The sequence below is a fragment of the Ptychodera flava genome, chromosome 21 (genome assembly GCF_041260155.1).
Source record: "Ptychodera flava strain L36383 chromosome 21, AS_Pfla_20210202, whole genome shotgun sequence".
NCBI classification, from domain to species: domain Eukaryota; kingdom Metazoa; phylum Hemichordata; class Enteropneusta; family Ptychoderidae; genus Ptychodera; species Ptychodera flava.
Genome location: NC_091948.1, coordinates 32,619,817 through 32,645,536, shown reverse-complemented (window position 1 = coordinate 32,645,536; position 25,720 = coordinate 32,619,817). Strand labels below are relative to the sequence as shown.

Here is a 25,720-nt window from a genome sequence, read left to right as displayed (position 1 = left end):
AAAGCTACTGTCTATGGTTAAAGGTATTTGCAACGAAAGTCTTAAAGTCACATCCGAAAGAGGATGGGTTGTACCATATTCATGAATATTACTGTGAAAATATAATTGACTATAAAGATCGAAAACAAGAGATAACCTACAATTTCGAATGTTGCAACACTTTGCGACACTCAGCAGACCTACCATTAACTAATGAATAAGCCATTTGAGTGTTACACATTAACAGGCAAGCCAAGAGAATCCTGCATTATTTAGCATTAGAACGGCAGCTTGGCTCTATTTGATGATCAGACGACGGACGTTTTGTGCATTATTGGTCAAATGAAGAACTGAAGATAAGATAAAGCAAACTGAGAGCAAGGTAAGAGACAATACCTTGATGATTGGAACATTCACTAAATCTAACTTGAACTTAACACTGAAGCTAGAACGCAAACTAAAACACCGCTTTATGAATGGAACAAAAGAGTGTGTACAACCAGAAATAGTTGCATGAATTTTAATTGTTAATGTTCATGTAATTATCGGGAAAATGAAAACAATTTGGAATGACCTGGGCAACTTACAAATACGAGTATTATGTACACTTTTTTCAGTAAATTCTACAAACGAATCAATCCACGTAGAAATGGCGCAGATAAAACGACCATACTACTAATAAACATCAAAAACAAAAGAGGACCTGAAACAGAAGCTCGAGTCGTTTTCCTTTATTTTTTATCTCATGAAAGCGATTATAGAGGTGGTAAAGTAAAAGAGTATCGAAATTTTTGTATTGGTATTGTTTGCAGAGCGATTACGCCACAGGCGTTCTGTGATGCAATTGAGAAATCACCTCATGGTCCTGCTCTCGGATTTTGTCCAGCTAAAATAAAACGCCTATGGATTACGCCCATACGGAAGGATTTAGAGTACACCAACCGTAATGGTTGCCTGAAAATGTGTGACAAAAGACAGAAACTTGGATTTTGTGAAATTTCACTCCTTTGCAAATTTACACGAACCTAAATTTATCGCTACCAAACCACGCAGTTGCGAACCCAAGATCGTGTCATAGGGGCCGAATTTGCTCTTTGGGTTCGGTTTTGGCGTAGTCCGTCACGTCCTTCCGTTGTTCTCACTGAACGTAACATCAAACAGGCGCTGGTAAAACATGGACGGTTGATCTGATTGATGCCGAGACAGAGTTGTAATATTTTAGGCAAAGACAAACCATATGATTTAATGATAAAAAGTTTGAGCCGGTTTCTTTTGCTTCTATATTTAGTGTGCTCTGCCTCGCAATAGCTATTTAGGTTTTGTCGTCAACTTCTTTTCGACTGTCATGACCGAGTGCGTGTGCTTCGTATCATCAGGCTGCGTTCGCAAAAAATGGTGAGGGGGGGTGTGGGGGTGTGCATGAGGAATCGCGATTGAAATCCTATTTTTTTCAGATCCCCTCTCAATATCCTCAAAAGATTTTCAAGCCCCCCCGACTATATGATCAAAACTAACTTTTCAAGTCCCCCTAAATTAGGAATGCACGCAGAGAAAAAAACATGCATTGCGCAGTTCTGCTCACAGATCAGGTATATATGACCCCTTCTAAACACGAAGTGAGACTGATTTTCCAGATACAAGTTAGATCACGTATCTATGACCCCTTCTAAACACGAAGTGAGACTGATTTTCCAGATACAAGTTAGATCACGTATCTATGACCCCTTCTAAACAGGAAGTGAGACTGATTTTCCAGATACAAGTTAGATCACGTATCTATGACCCTTTATAAACAGGAAGTGAGACTGAATCTGAGACTCTCAAATTGAAGAAGATACTAAATGCGACTTCATTTGTGACAATTCTCACTTTACAATCGATTTAGCTGGTGTATTTAATATATAACATATTGAAAATATTGATAAAATATGGCAAGTAAAACCGATAAATGAGGACTAAGACATAAAACTAGCGAAAATAGAGAAAGAATACGAACACGTCGCGGTATTGGCCGTCGTTCACGCCATACTGTTTATCGAACCGGCGACGTTACGCCTGAGTGAGGACGTACTTTTACCTTTGACCTTCATGAAGTTTGATATTCATTTGTGAATTTTTTTTTACTTTTTGATTTCACGAGGTCGGGCTATCATTTGGTCCGTTTCAAGGGTAATTCAGTCTGAATAACCTAATAACGGTTGTGACTCCCGTTTTTGACATAACTATATCAATACCCGTCGGGATTGAGCGTTCATAGCGTCCCCTTTCACTTTGATCAGCACTTTTAATCTTGAGATCATCCCAGCCCGATCGGTCACTCGCCGATTTTTAAAACCTGGTAAATACAGTTTTGCTGCCAGATGTAATATTCTGTTCTTCATTATGTAAAGATGAAAGCCTCATTCATATTTTTATTTGAACGAATATATCAACTTCTTAGTGTTTGCACATAAGAGTGTTTCAATAATTTTCATTGGGGACTTCAATGATGAATTCACTCAACTGTTCGTTCACACAGCACTGTACTTCCATGGAGATCATATCGCCGTTTTAGGAGTGATTTTGATCGTAAGTTTTCATTCGTTTAAGGCGATGAAATAAATGCTGACTAGCACTAATAATGTACAGACCCTCAGATCACATCCTCAATATCGCTCGCACTTTCAAAATGGGCGCCTTCACTTCAAGCCCTCACATTCGCTCGCACTTCGATTGTGAGTGGACCCTAACTCTGGCCCCGCACTTGTCGATTTCCTGTACCCTTACATACCTCATGTCACATGTGTCAGGGAGTCAGTCACATGTCAGTCACATGTCAGTCGCATTTGCTGTTCACATATTAAATGAGAGTTTCAGACGAAGTCTCAAATTCACTCGCAAATATACATCCCCGAGCGAAATGTGAGTCTCAATTTCAGTCGCAAACGCGATCGCACTGTAACTCTTCTATGATCTGAAAGTCTGAGAATCAGTTACATTCCTTATTTATTTTGGGTCGTTAATCCACAGATATACGATGTTCGACACTACCTCTTATAAGCAGTTTGTAGAGCTGTATTCCCACGGCAAGCTTTTAAATTTATACATTTTTAAATGCATCAGTTGTCTTTTTGGATTTATTGGATTTATCAGTTAAGCCAGCTTGAGTTAATCCTACTCTGGCCAGGTCAATGGCACCTGTTCAAGAGCACTCAAAATGCCAATCATGAGAGAGTATGCAAATTTTGATTCCTGGCTACATTTTGCCAAATTGTTAAAAACTGAGCACAATGACCTACCGAAAAAAATGGGATTTTTTTCTCTCAAAAGTACAAGACATATACTACTTAGATGCTACTTATAAATGTTTTACAAAATTGACAATACTGGAAGGCTAAATATTCCATCAAAAAATCGTTACAATCTCAGACATTTCGGGTGAAATAATTTGGTGGTAAAAAATTATAATTCCATTTAGTCACAATTTTTTTCATTTAAACTAGAGTTTTTACTGTTCAAAGTTTTACTTTTGTGTTATTGTACGATAAATGTAAAAAATTCATTCAGTGCATGAACTTGAAGGTTTTATATATTGATTTTTAAGTGATTTTCATGAAAAACAGTTACTTTTTATCGTACATTTGTAGAAAATCAAGCGTCGTGACCCCATCTTTTTGCTCTAATATTTGGTTATTCTCAAATGCCATAATTCAAAAATCCTTGGTTACTGTTAAATCTCCTAGTCTTCCATGTGTTGCTCTCTGGCCTGATCTTGTGTACAAGACTCACTCTTCTTCAACTACATTACAGTTATCACTGTCACTGCCTGGATGCGGTGACAGTGACACTGCCTGTTGGCAGTAGCAGGGCAGTAGCTGTATTAACTTTGGTAATTTCGACAATATTTTTGTTCAGTTTATACAACTACGTTTTTCTGCATGCTTTGGGGAGTAAAACAAGAATGTGCAAATGATATACAATGTTTACATAAAATAACAAGAAAACATCAAACATTATTGCGACTGTCCCTTTAATCTCACACTTTTGTGAACTTTATCGCAAAATCGCCCAGCTAGGTATCACTGGCATTGAATTTAGGTGACTTTAAGTCTTACCTGCCTGATAGAAGAAACATATTAACTTAAAGTCTGCTTACAGCATGATCACTCCATCATATACAATGTCGCTCCCGTCTGTAAAACCTCAACATGCAGCCATGCTACTGGCGCACAAAAAACTGTAATTCCTGCCCTGTGTCAAGTAAAGGTGTGGAGTCACTCTTGATTCTTGTCACAATGAAGCCATATGTTACTATCATAGTGTTCGTCCTTTCATGTTTTAAATTCACCGTATGTTCGTTTGTAGAGGTCTCGATTTGCCACCAAACAACTATAATTCATTCGATGTGTTAAACCTAATTACTTTATTAATAACATTCAACACATACAAAATGTTGCAGCTGGAATTATCACACGTTTGAAGCGTCACGTTCATATCACTATACTTCTACAAGAATTGAACGTATTATTTACAATATTTTAGTTATTACTTTTAAATGTCTTCGTGGTTCTGATTCTCTATATGTCAGTGTATTTGGCCAAGTCTACATTCTGCAGATTATGCTACACCGAGTAAAATTACAACTAGGGTGAAAAAACATGGTGCTGGGGCTTTTAGTGTTTCTGCCCAGTTTTATAAAATGCCTTCCCTCTCGAAACCCGTCACTAAGATACCAAAAATCGGACAATGAAGACTCGAAGTATTTGGATAGGTGCAAGAGCGACTTATACAAGTAACCGAAGCCTAAAGGTCAAGCAGTGGGTGAGGTACTAGACTTTGACAGGGAGGGGTATACAACGTGTAGCAGGCAATAGATGACATAGCATTAGGGATGGACCATTAGACCTTGGGAGGGGGTGGTCACAATGAAATTGTGAATTTTTTTTTTACCATTGTAAATTTCTAAATTTTTTTTTCCAATTGAGATTAGCTGTGCAAATTTTATATTTCAGAGTAAATTTCTCAGATTTATAATTTTTTCCTAGTTCGTCGCTGTCTGAAGATAAAGAGGGCAAAGATGTGGTGCGAAGCGACACAAGCGGCCGCGCAAGCGGTTGGATCTTTTGAAAAATAGAGATTAAAATGGAGTTATTTGGTGGCACTTGGGGAGTATTTTTGCAGGGGGAGGTCAGGAGGGGGGTTGGAGCTTTTGAAAAACAGAGATTAAAATGGTGTTATTTGGTGGCACTTGGGGAGTATATTTGCGGGGGGAGGTCAGAGATTAAAATGGTGTTATTTGGTGGCACTTGGGGAGCATTTTTTTCAGATTACACATCATCCTCTGAAACATGGTCTTCTTGCTCCTCAGTAGCTTCCTATAGTTTTGAAAATTGACTATTTTGGTTTCCTGGCTTCCCTTTCTACTGCGTGGTGAAATGCCTACATTCACCCAACCAAACATCATGCATATCTCATGATTTACAATTAATTTTGACAAGCTGAGAAGCTGTTTGCAAAATATAGTGAAATTTGCATTTTTGTGTTTTTAGAGCAATTGTTGCCCTTTTTTGATCAAAACATCTATTTCTCTGTGGCAGCATGTCTAAATTGATTGGATGTGTATAGATGTGGTGAAATTTCAATATTTGTCTTTTTAGGGCAATTTATGCCATTCATGGTAAAAAAACTCTGTTCTCTGAAAGGGCTTGTCCAATTTCTTTGAAATTTGCTACATAAGTCCCTTAAGATTTGTTTAAATCATACTCTTTTTTGTGGTGGAAAAATTCTTCAGATAATTGTCATTCAGCATTTGCTACACGCAAACGATTATTCATGCAGATTGAGAGTATATGCTATCGAGAAACTTTCAAAGTTCAACCCTTTTGTGTGTTTTTGTGTTGGGATTTGTTGGATAGATGGCATTCTACGTAGTGTACTGTTGAATGTTAAAAAATGTGTTGCTGGTTTTTTTTGAGGCTGTTTTTTGAGAAAAAAGAATTGAAAATGCCTTTTTAAAAGCAAAATAATACATAATGACTTGATATGTTGTTTTATCATTACTGACGTGTTTCTACTTGTTCACCCATTCTTGCATTTATCATTGCAATAAAATGCTGTGAAAAAATGAACCTGATGTGGCCTGCATCTGTTTACCTTGATCTTAAAAGGCAAATACAACTTTCTGTCTCGACAACCATACCATAGTTTAAATGTTTTACCTAGTGTGTCTGCTTTGTTTGTACGCAGGAAACAAGTAGAAAACAGGCTCTATAATTTTATAATTTTCAAGTGATCAGAATACAAAAGTCCTGAAAAGATAAGATAATCACAACTTCCAGTATAAGGGATACAGTCACTCTAAATGTATAAATTAAAATTAAAAATGTGCCTGGAGGATGTACTAAAAATACAGAAAGTTGCTTCCTGTCGGTAAAATCTAAAAGAAATTCAAGATTTTAAAGACTTTTGCAGATTTTTTTAAGCGTTTTTCTTCTTATTTATTTTTTTTTATTTTGCAAACTAGTTTGAAGATTTTTTTTCCCTAACTTTCTGCTCTGAATTTTTTTTTCCTGTTTTTGACCACCCCCTCCCAAGATCTAATGGTCCGTCCCTTATGCGATTTGCACTGCAGGTGTTCTTATTTAGCATCTGTTCACAGACCTTAAAATATTTCTTCCACAAGTAGATTTACTTTGCAATAATTTATCCGGTTAATGGCACTTCTGTTTTTAGTGCGCCTACACGTAATTGGTTACTATATATATATCTTTGTTTACCACGATGAAATCGCTCAGGAGGTAGGTGCTAAGTCATAACAACGCCTCGTATACTAACAATTAAAATTATTGCCAACGACAGTCTCATAAATTCTTGTCACCTTTCAGACCTATATCGCTGGTTGAATTTTCAACCAGAGAGTAGCGCTTCGAAAGTTTAACTTAGTCAGTTGCCCCAGCGAAAGGTAAAGTGTTACATTGGATGGCAATGTGTAGGGGTTGAGGGGAGTCTAGAAGCAGAAAAAAGCAATTTTGATGCAAATGGAAGAGCAAGTAGGAAGCTTGTGGTGAAAAGAGAGAAAACTGTGCCATCAGTTCAATAAATCTTCCGCTTTACTGGCTGCATAACAGATCATGCATCGACCACGACAAAGTATCATAAGATCAACTTTTCATTAAATAGTGACAAGTAAGATTATCATCTCAGCTGACGTAACACTTTTGGTAAGATGTGCGCAATACTACTAATTCTAGTAATTAGGGTTATTTGTTGTGTTTCAGTTCAAAATCTACAATGTATGAAATCCAGCCGCCGTTCTCTGAGGCTTCACAGATCAAACAACAGCTGGAATGAAGACTAGGAATAAATTTACCTCTGGAAATAAAAGTTGTCACTCAAAGTCATTAAGCTCCACATCCCTTATCACTAATTTGACAACTGTTTTTAACATTTTTAACATTTTAGTAAAGCAACGTGTTGAATTCGAGACTAGTGTGTATCTCTAGTGTTGTGTTTAATATGAAAGAGGGACCGTGGTGAATCATACCGAAATTGACCACAGTACTTGATTTACAGACCCTTGATCAAAACATGTCACCACGCTAAAATATCTGCCGTCCAATTTGTCACCCGGTAGCTGTTTTTTATGAGAATCGGATGTTTTACGAGCTGGTGTGGATAGGTAATTTATCCACACATTTTTCTGACATATTTATCGCTGATGTTGACACGATAACTTTCAGAGTTCGTTCAAGAATTTAAAAAGAAGGTGGTTTAGAGTCTCTTCCAGTGCCTGTATGCATTATTGAGATAATCTATAAATCGCGTTACTCAAGACAGAAACCAAATGTACAGCAATATTTCTGTGTACTCTCAGTAGTAGTAATAAAATGTATCAATCGTTTTGCTACAAAGTTCGTATATTGCACCAGTTTACCTTTTCAATAGAAACGAGGTCAAAGCTTCTATCCGGGCAACTTATGACTGCATAAGCATGTTTTGGCTTATCTGTATCATTGTTTTTTCGTCCGCGAATTATGTTCCGTCCGTCCGTCCACTCAGAGATCTCAGACATGTCTGACAAAATTTCTTTCAAACTTGGCAGAATGATAAAGCACAATACCATACATATGCACGTCAATTAGTTTTGTGATACGATCGATGTCGCCATTTTCTTTCGTTTTTTTGATGTCCAGAGCCATTATCAAGACATGTCTTGACAAGGTTCTTTCAAAATGCTAACTAATGAGGGTGTCCCAAGAGCAGAGTTAACGACCTGTGAATTTGCTATTGTTTCTAGTCATGATACTCTCTCGGAACAGACAAAACATTGCCTGTCATTCGGCTTTGGTGACGTGCGCATGACATGGAGTATAAGCATCGAAAAGAACAGCCAACGACCCAGTTGCAATTCAGTCTCCATGGATGCTAATGCAATTTGATGTTCATATTTTGATAGCGATAAAGTTTGAAAGCAGAACTTGAAGCACTGTATCAATTACGAAATTATGGAAAATTCCCGCTTTAGCATTGTGTAGGCACGCTGCAGTGACGATCGATGTCGATCGCAATGAACTACAATCGTTTGATGGGAGGGGACTCCTGATATTTCCATACGGGGGTGTGCCACCAAAGGCGAAAATATCAACCCGTGTATACTCAAAAAATATAACCTATTGATGGGGATTTGCTTGACAATTTTGGGGAATTTTCACCTTTATTCTGTTGCATTTGAAGGTTTTCCTGAAGCATGGGACATTTGCTTTGTTATCGAACCATGTTCAGATTTTTTTGGATGAACAGTCGACCCATGTGTAGGGATTTTTTCGTGAAAAATTGACCCATTTGGCGGTGCATATTTTCATGAATTTAACGCTCAAACTTGGACCAAATCGTGTCCGAGGGAACAAATACGTAATTGTGAGTGGGGAAACCTGTGGGTGACAAATCGACAGAAGATGGAGAGCAGCCGAGCTCATCACACGCTGACAAACATCATGATGCCGATGCAGTACGGTTGTTGCATGCGACAAAAACGACGCAACTGAACTGGGTGACGATCGTAAATGATATCGGGGAAGCACTTCCTAGAAAGGCAAAATCAACATAAACAGTGACTGCCCCCTAAAATGTCAAGTCTGCCTCCTGTGGTAGTTAATTCTTCTGTTGTTGTCTCGGGTATTGTGGTTGGCTCCTCTGAGGTAGTGCCCATTTCTGTTGTAGTCTCTACTTGAGTCGGGCTCCGTGGTTATATCTGTGGTGGTTGGCGCATGCAGAGAAAACACGGCACTTTAAACATAATCAAGTAGCCATTAAAGATTGTGTGTGATAACGCCCTCTACAGCCATTCGTGTACTGTCCATGTTCTGATCCCATTTGTCTAAAAGAACAGAAGACACTTGCAGCATATATCACCACTTCTATTTCAAAGAGAAAGGGAAACATTCTTTTCCCTATTAAGGGTAAGGGGGCACTGCACCCAACACAGCGTACTTTGCTAAAAAATCACTTTTTTGCAAATATTCATTCAATTTTAATTAATTTGTCAACCAAAGATTGAAATATTCGTTGGTTTCACCTTTTAGCTTGTCAAGCAGTTGTAAGTAGCGTGATAAAGAAGAGTTAATTTATGCAATTGTATGCAAATGTATGCAAATCACCCGATTTCCAGGTTTCTTTTTCCTCCCAATTTCAAAATTTCCAAAGAATTTAACTCCACTCTGGCTGGGTCAAATTTTTTGAAATTTTCACATTATGTTCTTTAAATGCTTTTAAAAAACGATTATTTTGTTTAGCAATAACACTCTTACATTTGCTAAACATGATTTTAATCGCTTTTTCGAGTATCTGTCTTTCAACCCTTGCCATTTTAGAATGAGGATAGATAATGCAAAATAATATAGTCGTTTTTTTCTACATATTCTCCTCTTTCGAATGAAATATTACATTTCAGAAAATAGCGACAACTTTTTGACTGAATTTAATTTTTATCATTAATACAAAAATTTAGTTTTTTACCCCAAATATTCAACCACTTCATCCATCGAGTTAACTACTGCTACCATAATATACTATACAGACTCTGCTTTTTTGAAAATTTATAGTATGCGTGGGTTTCCTTGTCATCTTTGATGAGAAATATTGCTTTGAAAAAACTGTGTTGGCAACATGCAGCTCCACCTTAAATCGACAAAATTAACAGTGTCTTCGATATGAATTACATTGCAACACGCTCTTGAGAAATTTGCAAATTGTTGAGTTATACGCAAACGGTCGACTACTTCAGACAACTACAGACATTTCTGCATCATTATGACTGATCCTATATGCCCTGTGGCTAGAAGACTGATCCTATATGCCCTGTGGCTAGAAGACTGATCCTATATGCCCTGTGGCTAGAAGACTGATCCTATATGCCCTGTGGCTAGAAGACTGATCCTATATGCCCTGTGGCTAGAAGACTGATCCTATATGCCCTGTGGCTAGAAGACTGATCCTATATGCCCTGTGGCTAGAAGACTGATCCTATATGCCCTGTGGCTAGAAGACTGATCCTATATGCCCTGTGGCTAGAAGACTGATCCTATATGCCCTGTGGCTAGAAGACTGATCCTATATGCCCTGTGGCTTGAAGATCCATCACAAAATGATCTCAGTAAAAAGTCCGTTGAATTTATGTAGATACCAATCAATCCACACATGATAACTTTTGTACTTGAAAAAGCATGTAACCACGTTCTTTCGCGATACGTTTTAAAGCTAGTCAGTACACAACTCGATTGCCCATATATAGAAAACCATCAGTTGTTGGTGGCGCATTTCGGAAGGGTTTTGGAGTGCTGACGACATTGCAACTTTTACCCAATATGCCACGCGACAATACATCGACTACAAGAAGAATACAATGTTTATGATGTGCAATAGCTACCGCTCGTACAGTCATCAGGTTTGGCCCGTTGAAATCTGGCGGGTTTGGCCCTTTAAGTGTAACAAAATATTCATATTTCTGTCTTAAGTGGAACTCTTCACAATCAAGTGTGACAAAATACTCCAATCGACATACTTCCTCTTTCGTGGAACGACATGACCTTTTCCGAATATGACCTAAAACTTATATGTTGATATATAGCGGGTGACACAAGTTAAGCGGGGTTTGCAATCTGACTAGCAAGGTGTTGTAATCTAATTGTTCAACCATCTACCACAAATATACTCTTAATTAGCTTTCTTCTTTCAAAACCGGTACAATAGAAATAAAGATTTAAAAATAACTTTATTTTCTTAGATGTTGTGTGCGATTCTACAATTCTGGTGACGAGGGGTATTGGTAGATTTAATTCGCAATCTGCAAATTTGGTATGGAATCCAGCAGCCGTACTCTGAGGCTTCACAGACAAAACAATAGTTGGAAGGAAGACTGCGATCAACTTTACCATCAAACCTAGTGATAAAGTTACCTCCTAAAGCCAGTAGATCCTATACCATTTGCCATTAATGTACCCTAGGTTTTTAAGCATTTGATTTCTTCTCAGCTTTGGAAACAGAAGGTAAAAGGTTCACTTCAAAATGGTGACTCATTCTAACGAACCACTTCTTTTCTGATATAGTCAGTATATCGAAATCTTATTTTTGAGTTGCTCTGTGTACTAAGAATGATGGCGATGGAGACATTGTATTGAAATCAAAACTTCATTTGTTAACTTGAAACTCTTTCTTTGGTTCGATGCATGCATGAGGGAAATGCCAAGACGATTTGACCGGTTAAGAAGGGCTTGACTACGCAGTTTCTGCGTAGTGAAGCTACATTACGTATTCATGGTGACCCCTGGCCAGCTGTCAATAACTTTGGGGGCTTTTGTCTTTTGGCCTGCTTTGCATATGCGTCGTTGGACACGACCTGCCAATCACCCAGGTAGTCAATTAAACTATTAATTGACTGTTTACCGACCCAATTAACACTATCCAGCAGTATCAGTCATATTTTAATCGCGTGGCCCGGGTGGGCACAACGTAGGAACGCGTGTATTTCTATGTGTACGTTTCACTTGTGGTGTTGTTTGTATCATCGTCCGTTTGAAGTCCTTGTTTCACCTACAGTATTACCTTCAAGGTGACAGGCTTACTATTAATGTTCAGTATCATTGCACCGAGTTCTGCCCACGGTGAAAACCACCTGTTTTGCCTACTAATTACTGCCCGTCGCTGCCCGTCCTGAATGTAGCCTATCTATAGCTACAGTAATCAGTCAATATATAATACCCCGCGCCTTATACTTTTTATATAAACCGCAGTCCCTCTATCCACGAGGGACTGTGTATAAACTTATAAAATCATAGTCCGAGCCGTAAAATTGTTGACGTTCGATCCGATATACAGGCTGATCGTTGAATCGCACCGGCGCATCCATGTTTACTTGCCCCATAAGCTTACTACTCTGCAAAGGGTGGGCTCGGTGGGTAGATGGAATTCCTGGGCCAAAAATGAACACCGGGGCGAAACTTTTTGTGAACCCATGTGAAAACATAATCGTTTATCAGTTTTGATATATACTCCTAAATTGTAAGTTTGATTGTAAAATCGAGACCACATTCAAGGGCTATGCAGACCGTCCATGTACGCACACACAGTGACAAGAAGGCGGCAAACACCTACTCACCAAGCACATCGAATCGGCGAAAAGAAGCATAAAAAAGCTAGGCTTATCGCCAAAACAAACGCGCCAAGCGCTAACAAAAACCCATACCAAGCGGCCCTTTTCAGGGCCACCAAATACTCCAAAAAGAGAACTACCAAAAAAAACCCCCATAAAATTACATAGAACACACAAACACTTAAAAGAAATAACAAAAATCGTACACATAACAAACAACTGTAACACAACATTAAATACAAAATAAACAATCACCGTAACGTAACAGAAAAAATGGCCGTGGAAATAGATCAGCTATTCCAAAGAAAACATGAAACAGCAACACAGCAACAGCAACATGAAATTCAACAACAACCTATCATCGCTCATGCTCAAACTATGAAACTCCGTAAACTAGTACTAGGCAAAAGCCTTAAAATTAATTCGGACACCAATAAAACCAAACAGAATAAAACAACCTCAGGATTTCAACTCATAAAGTCGTAAAATGTGACTACGCTACATCGTGAGACACAAACAATCGCAACAACACCAATTCAAAGAAAAGTCAAATTGGGCTCCACGAACAACAAAAAACAAAAACTTGAAAGCTATCTGAAGCTGCTAAACTCGCACTTCTAGAGATACCCTTTCAAACAAGGAAACAAAACATGTCGCGCGCTAAAAGAATCGCGATAAACCAGCTTGCAAACAATAGACAAATTTCGGGGAAAAAAACCTTCGACAAGGGTCGGGTTTTCGTCATTGTCAACACAAACGATTACGTACTCGAATGCGAAAGGCAATTACGCAACACTCAGTATTATACACAACAAGCCAGAACAAACAGTAAACAAAGTAAACGAACTATTAATCAAAATGTACGAGAACAAGCACATCAACCAGGATACTTGTAAGTATCTAAACATAAAATCCGTACCCCGCAGTGGTACTTATTGCCAAAAAATTCAAAAACCTCCGCAAAAATCTAAAAGACACACCAGTCAAAACAAAATTTACCGAAGTAAAGAAACATAGAACAAACAAACCGAACCACCAAACGGACTCACAACGTGACCAAAAATTAATATATTTGCCTCGCTAATCGAAAAGCAAGACCACTAAAATGCATTAAAATAAATTTTCACAAACACAAACTAAGGAATGAATCTACACTGCGACTGATGAAAGGGCGACTCTATCAACTTTTGTAACAACATATATAGGTCCGGCTGCGTCTCGCCATAAGCTTTCCGCACACAAACAAAACATTACCGTACACACTAATCCAAACTTCTCTACAAATATCCAAAGCGAAACAAACATTTTTATTAACACACACAATGGGATAAGAATGTAGGAACACATTTTCGAAATGAATCAAACACAAACTCGACACAAAAACATTTAGAATAGTTAGGTGGGGAGCCTCTTTCACATTTTTTACATCTCGCTATACTGTCTATGATTCTAAAAATAAAGTCATCTGCCACTTTTTCTGTATACGCGGTTTGGCAAAACTCATCTCTTCAATCGAAAGTCGGGTGATTCCATGGTTCTTTGGGGCACTTAAGTGTACGTCGAGCTTAAGGAATGTGGTTACATTCGATTTCTCCTAGGGCAAATGCACGTAATTCATGCTGTTGGAAATACTGGCCGCTCATTTACAAGACAATAAACTCAATATCTGTGCATCTTTACTTTTATTGTCAAAGTACCACCGACACCAACAAAAAACCAAATGGTTCAGTCCAGGTATTTGCAACTCTGCCATCCGACTGGTCAACAGGAAATCAACCATAGGTGTCTTTTGGCACGCGTATACGCCAGTCACCTCGGCGACGGTAATCTGCACCACTTATCACCATCGGGAAAGGTACTCCTCCGCCTATACACTGGCGATCCGCCTAGTCTGGTTCCCTGACCCATTTCCCCGGTAGAGGGCGTGGGGAAATATAGGGTCAGGTACCGGCTAATGTAAACATGGACGCTATTGGGTTAAAATAAAACAGCTGTGATTGGATGAAAGTAACACCTGTAACTTTTTCTCATCTTTCTTGGGTTCGCACTTTCAGGCTCACTTGACACCAACTTCTTGTTTGTACCACAAAGCCGTGGAGGTAGAAAGAAAGACTTTCTACCTCCATGATTTAGCCACTGTGACTTAGCACACCTCTAATACTTTTAGAACGTCGACATGATGCCTAGCATTTTTCACGAAATTCGGACATCATTCTATCCATCGAAGTCAATTGTCGTTCACAGTTCCAACAAAGTTTGCTTTCAATTAGCTGTGATATCGCAGCAGTACTTGTGGCGTGTATCGAACGTGCTCGGGTCATTGGGGTCACGCCACAATCCGCGATGACCTCAATGACCCTAGCGCGTTCGATACACGCAACAAGTACCATAGGCGCACGGTGAATTTTAAAATCAATTATCTGAATTTTTAATGTTGAAACATGCATTTTATTAATAACTGTGAAAACAGAAATCATGCGGACAGCTTTTGAGACATACTGTGAGCAGCGCCCAGAACACGGCTGTGGCCGCTCGGCTGTCTTGTAAGCTTACACATTACTCTAAAGGTACGAAACTATTGGGAAAATAATTTAAATAAAATCCGTAAAATAAAACGTTGTTGGCAACCCTGGGGATTCAAACTTCTCTGTGTTGTCGCATGCGTGGTACTAAATCGATCGACTGGGTTCTTGAAACACAAAAACTGCACCGGGCCATGTAATTGCTGGTAAGTCGCTAAATTTTACCTCCGGACAACTCCCGTGACACCGCCATTTTGAAGGCTCCCATATCAGTACGAATAACAATGACGTATTGGTTTAAAATGAAAGTATGCGCATGCGTCAACTTCAAGCTACACACTTTGAAAATGGCGCTGGCACGGGACTTGTCCGTAAAATAATATTGCGCTAATTATCAGCCGTAGATAGGGCCGATGTTGACTTTACAAGTTAGGAAGCCGATCGATCGATTTTTGTAAGTATTCCCTTGATTAAATTGAAGTTTGAATCTCGAAGATGGCCAATAACCGTTAATTTTGTCTAATTTAAAAATTATTTTCTAAATACTTTCGTACCTTTAGAGTTATGTGTACAAGACAGCCGAGCGGCCACAGCCGTGATCTGGGAGCTGCATGCTCACTGTATGTCTCAAAAGCTGCCCGCATGATTTCCGTTCACACAGTTATCAATAAAATGCATGTTTCAACATTAAAATTGTAGACAAGTGATTTTAAAATTCGCCATTTGTATAAAATTAGTAACGTTAACAGTAGAGCTGAGCGGCCACAGCCGTGCACGGGGCACTGTTCACTGTATGTCTCAATAGCTGCCTGCACGATTTCCGTTTGCACAGATTTTAATAAAATGCATGTTTCAACATTAGAATTACAGACAAGTTATTTTAAAAGACGTCGTGTGCCTGTGCAAGTACTGCTGCGATATCACAGCCAGCCTTCGATCACCTCTATTTACCGTACTTCTGGATTAATCCTTTCAGTTTATGTTTCCTGTCTTGTGTGCCAATGTTTTTGGTTCGGATACCAGTGTTCGAACATAATTCTGATTCAGTCGAATTTTGACCGGCGTTTTCATGGTAGCAGCCATATCTGTTGTAGCATGTTCTGTCAGGTGACTAACCTCCGCCATCTTGAACAAAATTCTGTTCAAGATGGCTACCCGGTACCTGACCTATATTTCCCCACGCCCTCTACCGGGGAAATGGGTCAGGGAACTAGTCTGGTTCCCTGACCCATTTCCCCGGTAGAGGGCGTGGGGAAATATAGGGTCAGGTACCGGCTAATGTAAACATGGACGCTATTGGGTTAAAATAAAACAAGCTGTGATTGGATGAAAGTAACACTTGTAACTTGTTCTCATGTTTCTTGGGTTTCGCACTTTCAGGCTCACTTGACACCAACTTCTTGTTTGTACCACAAAGCCGTGGAGGTAGAAAGAAAGACTTTTTAGCTCCATGATTTAGCCACTGTGATTTAGCACACCTCTTGATACTTTTAGAACGTCGACATGATGACTGGCATTTTTCACGAAATTCGGACACCATTCTATCCATCGAAATCAATCGTCGTTCACAGTTCCAACAAGGTTTGCTTTCAATCAGCTGTGATATCGCAGCAGTAACTGTGGCGTGTATCGAACGTGCTCTGGTCATTGGGGTCACGCTACAGTCGGCGATGACCTCAATTACCCTAGCGCGTTCGACTGGATACACGCCACAAGTACTGCTGCGATATCACAGCCAGCCTTCAATCACCTCTATTTCCCCGTACTTCCGGATTAATCCTTTCAGTTTATGTTTCCTGTCTCGTGTGCCAATGTTTTTGGTTCGGATACCAGTGTTCGAACATAATTCTGATCCAGTCGAATTTTGACCGGCGTTTTCATGGTAGCAGCCATATTTGTTGTAGCATGTTCTGTCAGGTGACTAACCTCCGCCATCTTGAACAAAATTCTGTTCAAGATGGCTACCCGGTACCTGACCCTATATTTCCCCACGCCCTCTACCGGGGAAATGGGTCAGGGAACCAGACTATCAGGGAACCAGACTAGATCCCGCCCTCAAGGCAATACGTCATTCGACCAAGCATTGTTATCGTAATTTCCTGCATAAAATTAACAGCGAGGTCAACCGGTCAAAACGTCTTGGCATTTTCTGGCATGGATATATTTTACAGTGTAACATGAATAATTCATTCAAATATACGTTTTGTAAACGTATTCATCGAAGATAATGACACGACCACTATTTCAAGTCGTTCCAGGCATTTAAAAGAAGACGCGACTTTGATCTCTTCCAGTACCTGCATGTCAAGTGTCAAATGTTTTCCATAATTTCGCATTCGTAGAGATAGAAAACAGGATGCACAACAATATGTAATTATTTTGCATATCGACCCTAGTAGTATAATTAAAACATTCTATGATGTAAATGTATGTATCAGGCTTTCTGCGCTATAAAATTGGCATATTTAACCTGTCAAAGTGGTCAAAGTTGCTGCCTGGGTATTCCATGCAAACATACAAATATTTGAATTGACAATTTTATTAACTGTACAGCATAACCCATGACCCTGTAATTTTACCTCTTTGTGTTTGGCACAAGACCACTGATTCACTTCCGGGTTCCACGAAAATAGTTCTGAAGAAAAATAGTGCAAACCTTGAAGTTTTGATACCTGCATGGATGCTTGTTCAGTTTGAACTTTAATAGAATTTTTGTAAAGATATTTTTGTGCCTGATTCAAAATGCAGACTGTTGTGAATAATGGCTGAAGCATTCAGTGGTAATATGAGGAGTTCTAGGGGCCGTAGAAATCATAACAATAAGCCTGAATTTTGTCAAACAACACTGAGGGCGCTATTTTCATAGCTATCTAAAAAATTTCCGTGGACTTGCCCACACGAAAAATTCATCAGTAGTCAAGCTGACATTGACCTAACACCTGTTCAGAGGATTCGTGCCGCTGAATGTTTTAAAATAGGAAAATCGAGCTCAACGATACTGTGGTGGCCTATGGGAAATTAATCAGTGGTCTTGTGCCGTTGCTATTTGAATCTACAAAACGCATGTTGTTTTCGAGGTCCGTTACATTGAAATATGCTCATAGGATGTTGCAGATTGTTTTATTCAGTAAACGGTCGACTTAAGGTAATTACAGAGTGACCTTTTTACGTCCTCGTGAGCTCTCCTACCCTGTCGCCAGAAGCGATAAGACAAAATGATCATAGGAAATATGCCATTTCAGCCGGCCCGCCAAGGCGTCCAATATACTAGAAATACATTTTTTATGTATTCCTATTTATATTGGACGCCCTAGCGGGTCGGCCGGCCGCCTATGTCATACACAACTCATACACATACAGCGTATTTATCGAGTACTGCTCCTCAGAAAGAAAGCTCAACCCAGATGAAATACTAACTCGGTTTTAGTGATATTAATGTTTTATAATTATGATTTATTGTTTTTAGTAATTACGAAAATTATATCATATTTTTAGACTATTAATCTCTAGTTCGCCTGTGTTCAAGATAGAAAGTAAGATCACTTAGTTATCTTTTATCAGTGGACAATACAATTAACTCCTGTAAGATATTTAATTTGCAGATATTCAAACAGAACCAAAGTGTTCATGATCTATTTGTGAAATGTGCTAGTAAATATAGTGCTAATTTGTAAATGCAAAATAAGCAGTGTTTACGATGGGAGTGGTCAAATGTCTGTATTAAAATTCACTTGTCAAAAATTATCAACTGATACCTGAGTTCTGGTGACAACGTTTGTCTCTGCCAAGATCAGAGTCTCTTTCATGTCTTCTGAAAAATAAATAGTGATATAGCTTTCGGAGACAGACTTTCTAGACTGGTGCCGTTGTCCTGTTTTCTAAACAAGACCGTTTAAAGAAAATTCTTTGTTTGCCGTCCTTAGATTTTCGAAAAACCTACCAGCTAGCAGCCAAGGAAAAAAAACAAACACAGACAAAAACACAAGTGTATTAACATAAGCTCGATTCTTATTTGGTTTCTTTTGGAAAAGTAAAATTTCATTTGTAATGGTGTTAACATTGTGTTTTTTTTCTTAATTTTCTCTATAACCTACGAGCACACGGACGGTAAACAAAGAATTTTATTCAAAGCGCCTATTGATTAATTAAATGAGTCCAAAGCTATTATGTCCGGGTTATTCACACAGTTTGTCTAAATTTATGCCATGCACACAAGTTTGATGTTTCACAACTTTATTGATCAACATGGATTATGTTCGTGTTTTCGTTGGACTTTAATTCACTTTCAGCGTTGCATTATTTCCGTTGCTGGAAATAAAATGGCCTTTCGGAATGTATTGTGTTTTCCACAGTTAAAGTTTACTCCTAGAACCTTTGGTGTAATAAACGACCTCCTTCTTCATCCACAGACAATGATGGCTCCGCAATCCAATGTTTATGTTAGCAAGATTAAATTTTCACCAAACGACGTTGTTCCTATCTTCTCGAAATGTTACACTCAGTCAAAATCTGTAGTATATACATACATATATATATATATATATATATATATATATATATATATATATATATATATATATATATATATATATATATATATATATATACACTACAGATTTTGTATATATATACACACACACTACAGATTTTGATTGAATGTATGTATATACCCCCGCTTTAACGCGACCAGCTTCGAGTTCGTCATTTCTGCAAATTATTCACGTTACTCCTTAGGAATATACAGGGTATACACTCTTGTATTTTCATTGTTCAAATTATTATTGTCGTCGTCTTTCAAAATATGGGTTTCATTACACGTATTTTCGAAGGCACGGACACCGCACCTGACCCCATTCGCTGCAGTGGAAACTGTATGTCTACCGCATTGAAAGTACACAGGCGTCAGCGAGGTCTATACGAATACGAACCCCAAAGTTGGCGACAAAACTAAAACACAATGCCACAAAATCTGTCAAGTGGATGTATTTTTTAGACTCTAATAATCATGGCTATTTTTTACGATGTTTTCACGTCGGACACATTTTGATCGTTGGAGAAATATCGGCCGCCATGTTGTTTGTTTACTTTGTCGAGCACACTGAAACTCGACGGAAAAAAGGTCCGACGCACCAAAATAGAGGACGTATAACTACCAGAGAATAAATCACGTATTTTTGTTCAGAGACGACAAACTTGGCTTGTTCATGAGATAACACAAATTACTTCAAGTACCATATAATAATATCTGTCACTTAAGTTTCATGATGTAGAATGATCTAGGCTTATTTTTGTGAAAATCGAAAATCAATTTCTTTCTGTTAAAATAGGGATGGTGGCCATTTTGAATTTCAAGTGACGGTAAATATTTCGTAATCTGTTTCTGTAGTACCAAATTTTCCACGGTGACTCCATATTTTTATTCTTTCATTTCGAAAGGGATTGCTTTATTGTTTCCTTAGGGACGATTTTCGCAAAGTGATTTCGTTACGTTACTACCTTAACTGCATCAATTACGTTACTACCTTAACTGCATCAATAAATACAAGGCATTACAATAAACCTAACAAAAATATAATTAGGATTGCACTATTATATCTCTGGAGGGGTGATCAGAATGAGTTTGTAAATTTTTCAATTTTCACCCTCAACGATACCAAGCATCGTGTGCAGAGTCACAGGCACAGAGTACAGAGAGATTCAGTGTCCATACTACACCGTTTGCCGGGATATATTGTTATCTCAAGTGATCAGGCAAGGATCCGAACAACAATACTAGAACTCAAAAGTTAGGGTGTCATGATTCACACCAAGTTTACATATATCAGCTGCTAACCAGACGGAAAATGGGACAGAAAATATTATATTTTGGTACCAAGTACGAATAATAATTATTCATATTGAATAAATGGAGAACTAGGATGCAAACGTTCGCATTCTTGGTTGTTGTTGTAGAACTAGCAAATGTGGTGGATGGGTACGATACTCGCATCATAATTCATTATAATTCAAAGTTTTCAATGGTTGTACACACATGCATTGAATGATTTCACTCAATTGTCTTTGACTTGGAACATGTTTGTCGAATTAGGGACTAGCCACTGCTATCTCTACGTAAAAGTCGACAAAATAAGTGCGTTGATATAGAACGGAATAAATAAAGGACTACAGGAATGCTCTAGGATGATTCCATTTTAAGAACAGGGTGTTTGATAGCTGTACGTTTGCTTTCCCACGAACCAGGTGGCTAATATTTTTTATTTTACAGACGAGGAAGCAGGAAGGCGGAACTCGATCGACAATTATCGGATAATGGGGAAATGCACTAACGTCCGGTTGATCGTCAATTTATACTTCATGTTGACGTTTGTTGGTTTTATCATTGCCGTCATGTACATCTCAGACACGAGGCAAGTTAAAGAGTAAGTTTCCTGGTTATCTATAATTTACTTGAGTTGTCAGCATGATTCATTTTATTGTGAAAGAATTTCAGGTCCCAGTAATCATCGCCCAAATATATCATCATCTACTCAGCCGTTGTCTATACCCGTTACCTATAAAGTGTTGGAAAAGATGTTGGCTTTGAAGTCTGCATCGTTTACATTCCCGACGACAATTCTAACACGAGTTTCAACATGTTTATTTTTATGACTTTGAGAAAAATTTCAACATACAAATGTGTCAAATGGCATCAACAAACATGTGGTAGCCTATTAGCAAGCTAAACGCTCATTAACGCCATACGGCGTGCTCTTTCAATGAGTTCTCCAGTGACTGACATACGGATAATTTGAATTTGAATCGCGTGTTGTATCGCTACGAAACACGTTCAGGTATTTAGGCATTCAAAATTAATAGAAAATTGTGAGATTCATAGACTAATTAGGTGATTCCGGGAGAACCTTAAGGTCGATCACGTTCACTCTACGCATGCGCAAATGCACAAGCCATCGCCCATGTTGGCAGGATCGTATTACGGTCATCACAGTCAAAGTGTTTCACACAAAAAGTAACATGAATGACTTTATTTTACGCAATCACCGACTTGAACGACGCAACCAAGATAAGAACGATTTGTGGAGTTATTTTTACTATATTACATGACAATAATTATGCAGTAATTGCCATTAATAATTATTAAACTTCAGTAGAAAAAGAGCCCGACTCTATTATTTAGCAAATTATCAAATAATTTGTCTCTGACATAGCTCATCCAATAATTTGAATCATATCATACCAGTATATTGATGGCGCAAATACAGCGATCTGATTGGTCGAGACGCGAAAAGAATCGTGGTATATTGGTGATATACCACGGCTGACATACGCGCGAGCCCTCAGCTTGAACAAAAGTCCGTTTTTGACGTTCCACGCCAGAATTTCAATATACTGTTATGATATAATAGCAATAAATCACACCCAGCGACGGTATATACCTCTCGATTTTGACCAGTTCACTCCATATATGCACTCGCTATCGCTCGTGCATATATGTCGTGAACTGGTCAAAATCTCGTGGTATACCATCGCTGGGCGTGCTTTATTGCTTAATTGTTCAACCAAGTCATTCTTTTCGATAGTGTCATCTGACTAGTTTTTTACCCATGGTTCTACAGTAGTTTTTAAATCGTACTGCCGACTTGTAGGGCTTCTTTAATACAATAAATCTACCTAAATGTCTTAGCAGGATGTTGGGTACTTAACACTGATTTGACAGAAAAGTATTAAGAATACAAATCAGTAGTTGTTGTCGTGGAACGTCTTTTGATTGTGTGAAAGTACGATTGAAGTATAGACGAACAAACCAGTGTTTCACATTAGAAAGCACTATGAACACTAGCAAGATAGCACTGTGGTAAACTCAGTTATAAAGACTGTGGAAGGCTATTCCTTTGGTTATTAAAAATCTGATGATAGACCGAGAATATACTTATCCATGTTTAATTTCTCATAAATGTCACACTATTGTTCATACAGCTGCACCTCGCCTTCACTTGTGCAAAGTATCTTAATATGTAAACTATCAAATTTACTTTGTAGATTAAGACGATTAATTTACTATAAACTTTCCTCTTTTTTCTCTCAACTGTTTATGACAGAATCTTCAGACCAAATTTTCTTTTTCATTACAGATCGTTTCCGGGGTTATTTCTTCGAAAGATACAGGCGTATCGTGACATTTTCGCTTTGAAATACACTCCGTGTCCAAGACCTAAGTCAAAATTGGTGTTCATAAAAACTTACAAGACAGCGAGCACGACAGTATCAGCTATGCTGATGAGATACGGATATTATAACAATTTATCCTTCGTGCTACCTTTGAAAAGTCCATTTTTTTCAAGAGTGAAACCTTTCAACAGGAACATGATGAAGGAAGCTGTACCTCCGTTGCCAAGCAGCAATGGTAGTTATGACGTCCATGCAATCCATGTCCCTTTCAACAAGTCGGAATTCGCCGCTGTAATCCATAATGCCACATATGTGACAATAATTCGACACCCAGTATCACAGTTCGAATCTACATTCGGATTTTACAAAGCTGCAACGAGAATAAAATCGCTCCGAATAGATGCTATGAATAGCAGCAGAGATCCCTTATCAGTGTTTCTCTTGGATCCAAAGAGGTACTATAACACCCTCAGGGGAACCTTAAAAACTGTTTTACGAAACAGGCAAATATTCGACTTCGGGTTAGAAACTAAGGATTTTGACAATGACACCAAAGTCGGGCAAAGAATAGACGCTGCTGCAAAGGAATTTGATCTGGTGATGATTTCTGAATATTTTGACGAATCTCTTTTGTTATTAAGACGATTGTTATGCTGGGAATTCGATGATATACTTTACATCTCACAGAACAAACGACCGGGACAATTGAGATTTTCACTGGACGACTGGAAATCAAAGCAAATTTTAGAATGGAACAAAGCAGATTACAAACTTTACAAACATTTCAATACCACGTTTTGGAGAAAAGTTGCCGAGTATGGTTCTGGGTTCCAGGACGACCTTAGAAAACTAAGACATATGTTGGACGAAGTTAGATCAGATTGTCTCGATGAAGGTCGTCATAAGATAGCGTACCAACACCGTCGTAACGTTACCATGTTAAAAAAGAATGCAACGTCTCGTTGTAAAATTATGAACTGGGATGCAGATGTCGGCACAACCGTTTTACGCAAACGACAAATGAAAAATAATTCATCATCAGGTTTATAGAGAAATGTTCGATGTTGCTGAATATTTTGAGATTATAACGTCAAATATATATATAACGTTTTACATCAGTGGGGCGGCAAAAACGCAGTGCTCTTATATGATGGAGACACGCAAACAATAGCAGTATATCGCGATGTACTACAGTTTGAAAATTTAACGCTCACGTGGCTTATAACACGAATTACATATTTAAATCATGAGTATCTATAACGATTTTATTAAACAGGGTATTATGGATTGATTCATTTCATAAAGTGGTACAATTTATAATGACATTAAAACTAAATTTTACGCAGCGCGATTTGCCTAATTGTATTTGTAGAATTATGAGAATGCAGGGAGCGCTGGAAACTGAACCCGGCGGTGCAATTCAAGGCTGAAATGATGTATTTATGCAGTTGGATGCTATAATATGAAAATGAATTTGAACTCTCTTACAATCAAAAGCATTTTGTCTTTCCTGCTTTTGAGCCTTTCCAAAACAGGGTGAAACCCGTCTAATCCATCGACTCCTAAGTCCGGAGAATCGTACAATTCCCAAATGTGGGATTCAGTCCGTGCGTCGTTTTCTGTGATGAGGGGACGCTTCTTTAGATAATGTCAGTCAACGACACAGTCTCCGTTTAACTGTGTGCGAACCTATGTACATGACTGCCAATCTAACGACATTGCTATAATATTTAGTAAAGTGCGGTCTTGAAACTGGCGCATTTATAGAACCTTTAATGAAACCGGTGAGGTTTTGAAAGACACATAGCACTCATTGAATATCAAACAGAGTGAAACTAAATGTCTGATTCAAATATTTGTACACGCATTTCTTTTCACGTTTGGTTCAATTAGACCAGTAGGATCAGGTACAAATGGAATCGAACGAACAAGGCGCCATGGGGATTGGCATATTGAACTCAGAATCTGGTGACTCTGTACATTAATTAAGTTTTAAGCACTGTGAAAGACTTACAATTTTACTCCAACTTTCCTTAAGGAATCTTTCAACCATTCTCATTGAAAATCAATAATAAAAACTGGGAGTCATCTTGCAAATTTTGGTACTAAAGAGACAAATAACGAAAGATTTACCGATATTTACGATTCAAAATGGCCGCCATTCCTGTGTTAAAAGTTTTCCTACATCAAGAGCTTTAAAATGAACCCCCACAAGTGGTATATCAGAAAAGAACTGTAAAAAACCCTCTTTGCATATGTCACGAAAGTTCCCATCATGATTATTCAAATTTATTATGCGGTTAAAGCGATGCTATGAGAATTTAAAAACTCCTGCCTGGTGGATGCAAATGGCTGCGTCATCATTAGTCTCCTATTGTGCGTCCACGGTCATGTAACTTCCCGGATTCGTTAAAGTACAAAAGGGCAT

General features: G+C 38.4%; 1 protein-coding gene across 1 annotated transcript; it reads left to right on the top strand.

Annotated features, from left to right (window-relative positions):
• The first annotated feature begins 269 nt into the window (after window positions 1-269).
• On the top strand, window positions 270-24,698 carry LOC139121005 (galactosylceramide sulfotransferase-like). Its single transcript, XM_070685583.1, has 3 exons — window positions 270-361; window positions 21,392-21,545; window positions 23,256-24,698. Exons 2-3 carry the CDS (start codon window positions 21,436-21,438, stop codon window positions 24,340-24,342), a joined length of 1,197 nt encoding a protein of 398 aa, XP_070541684.1. The 5' UTR covers window positions 270-361; window positions 21,392-21,435; the 3' UTR covers window positions 24,343-24,698.
• The last annotated feature ends 1,022 nt before the right edge of the window (window positions 24,699-25,720 follow it).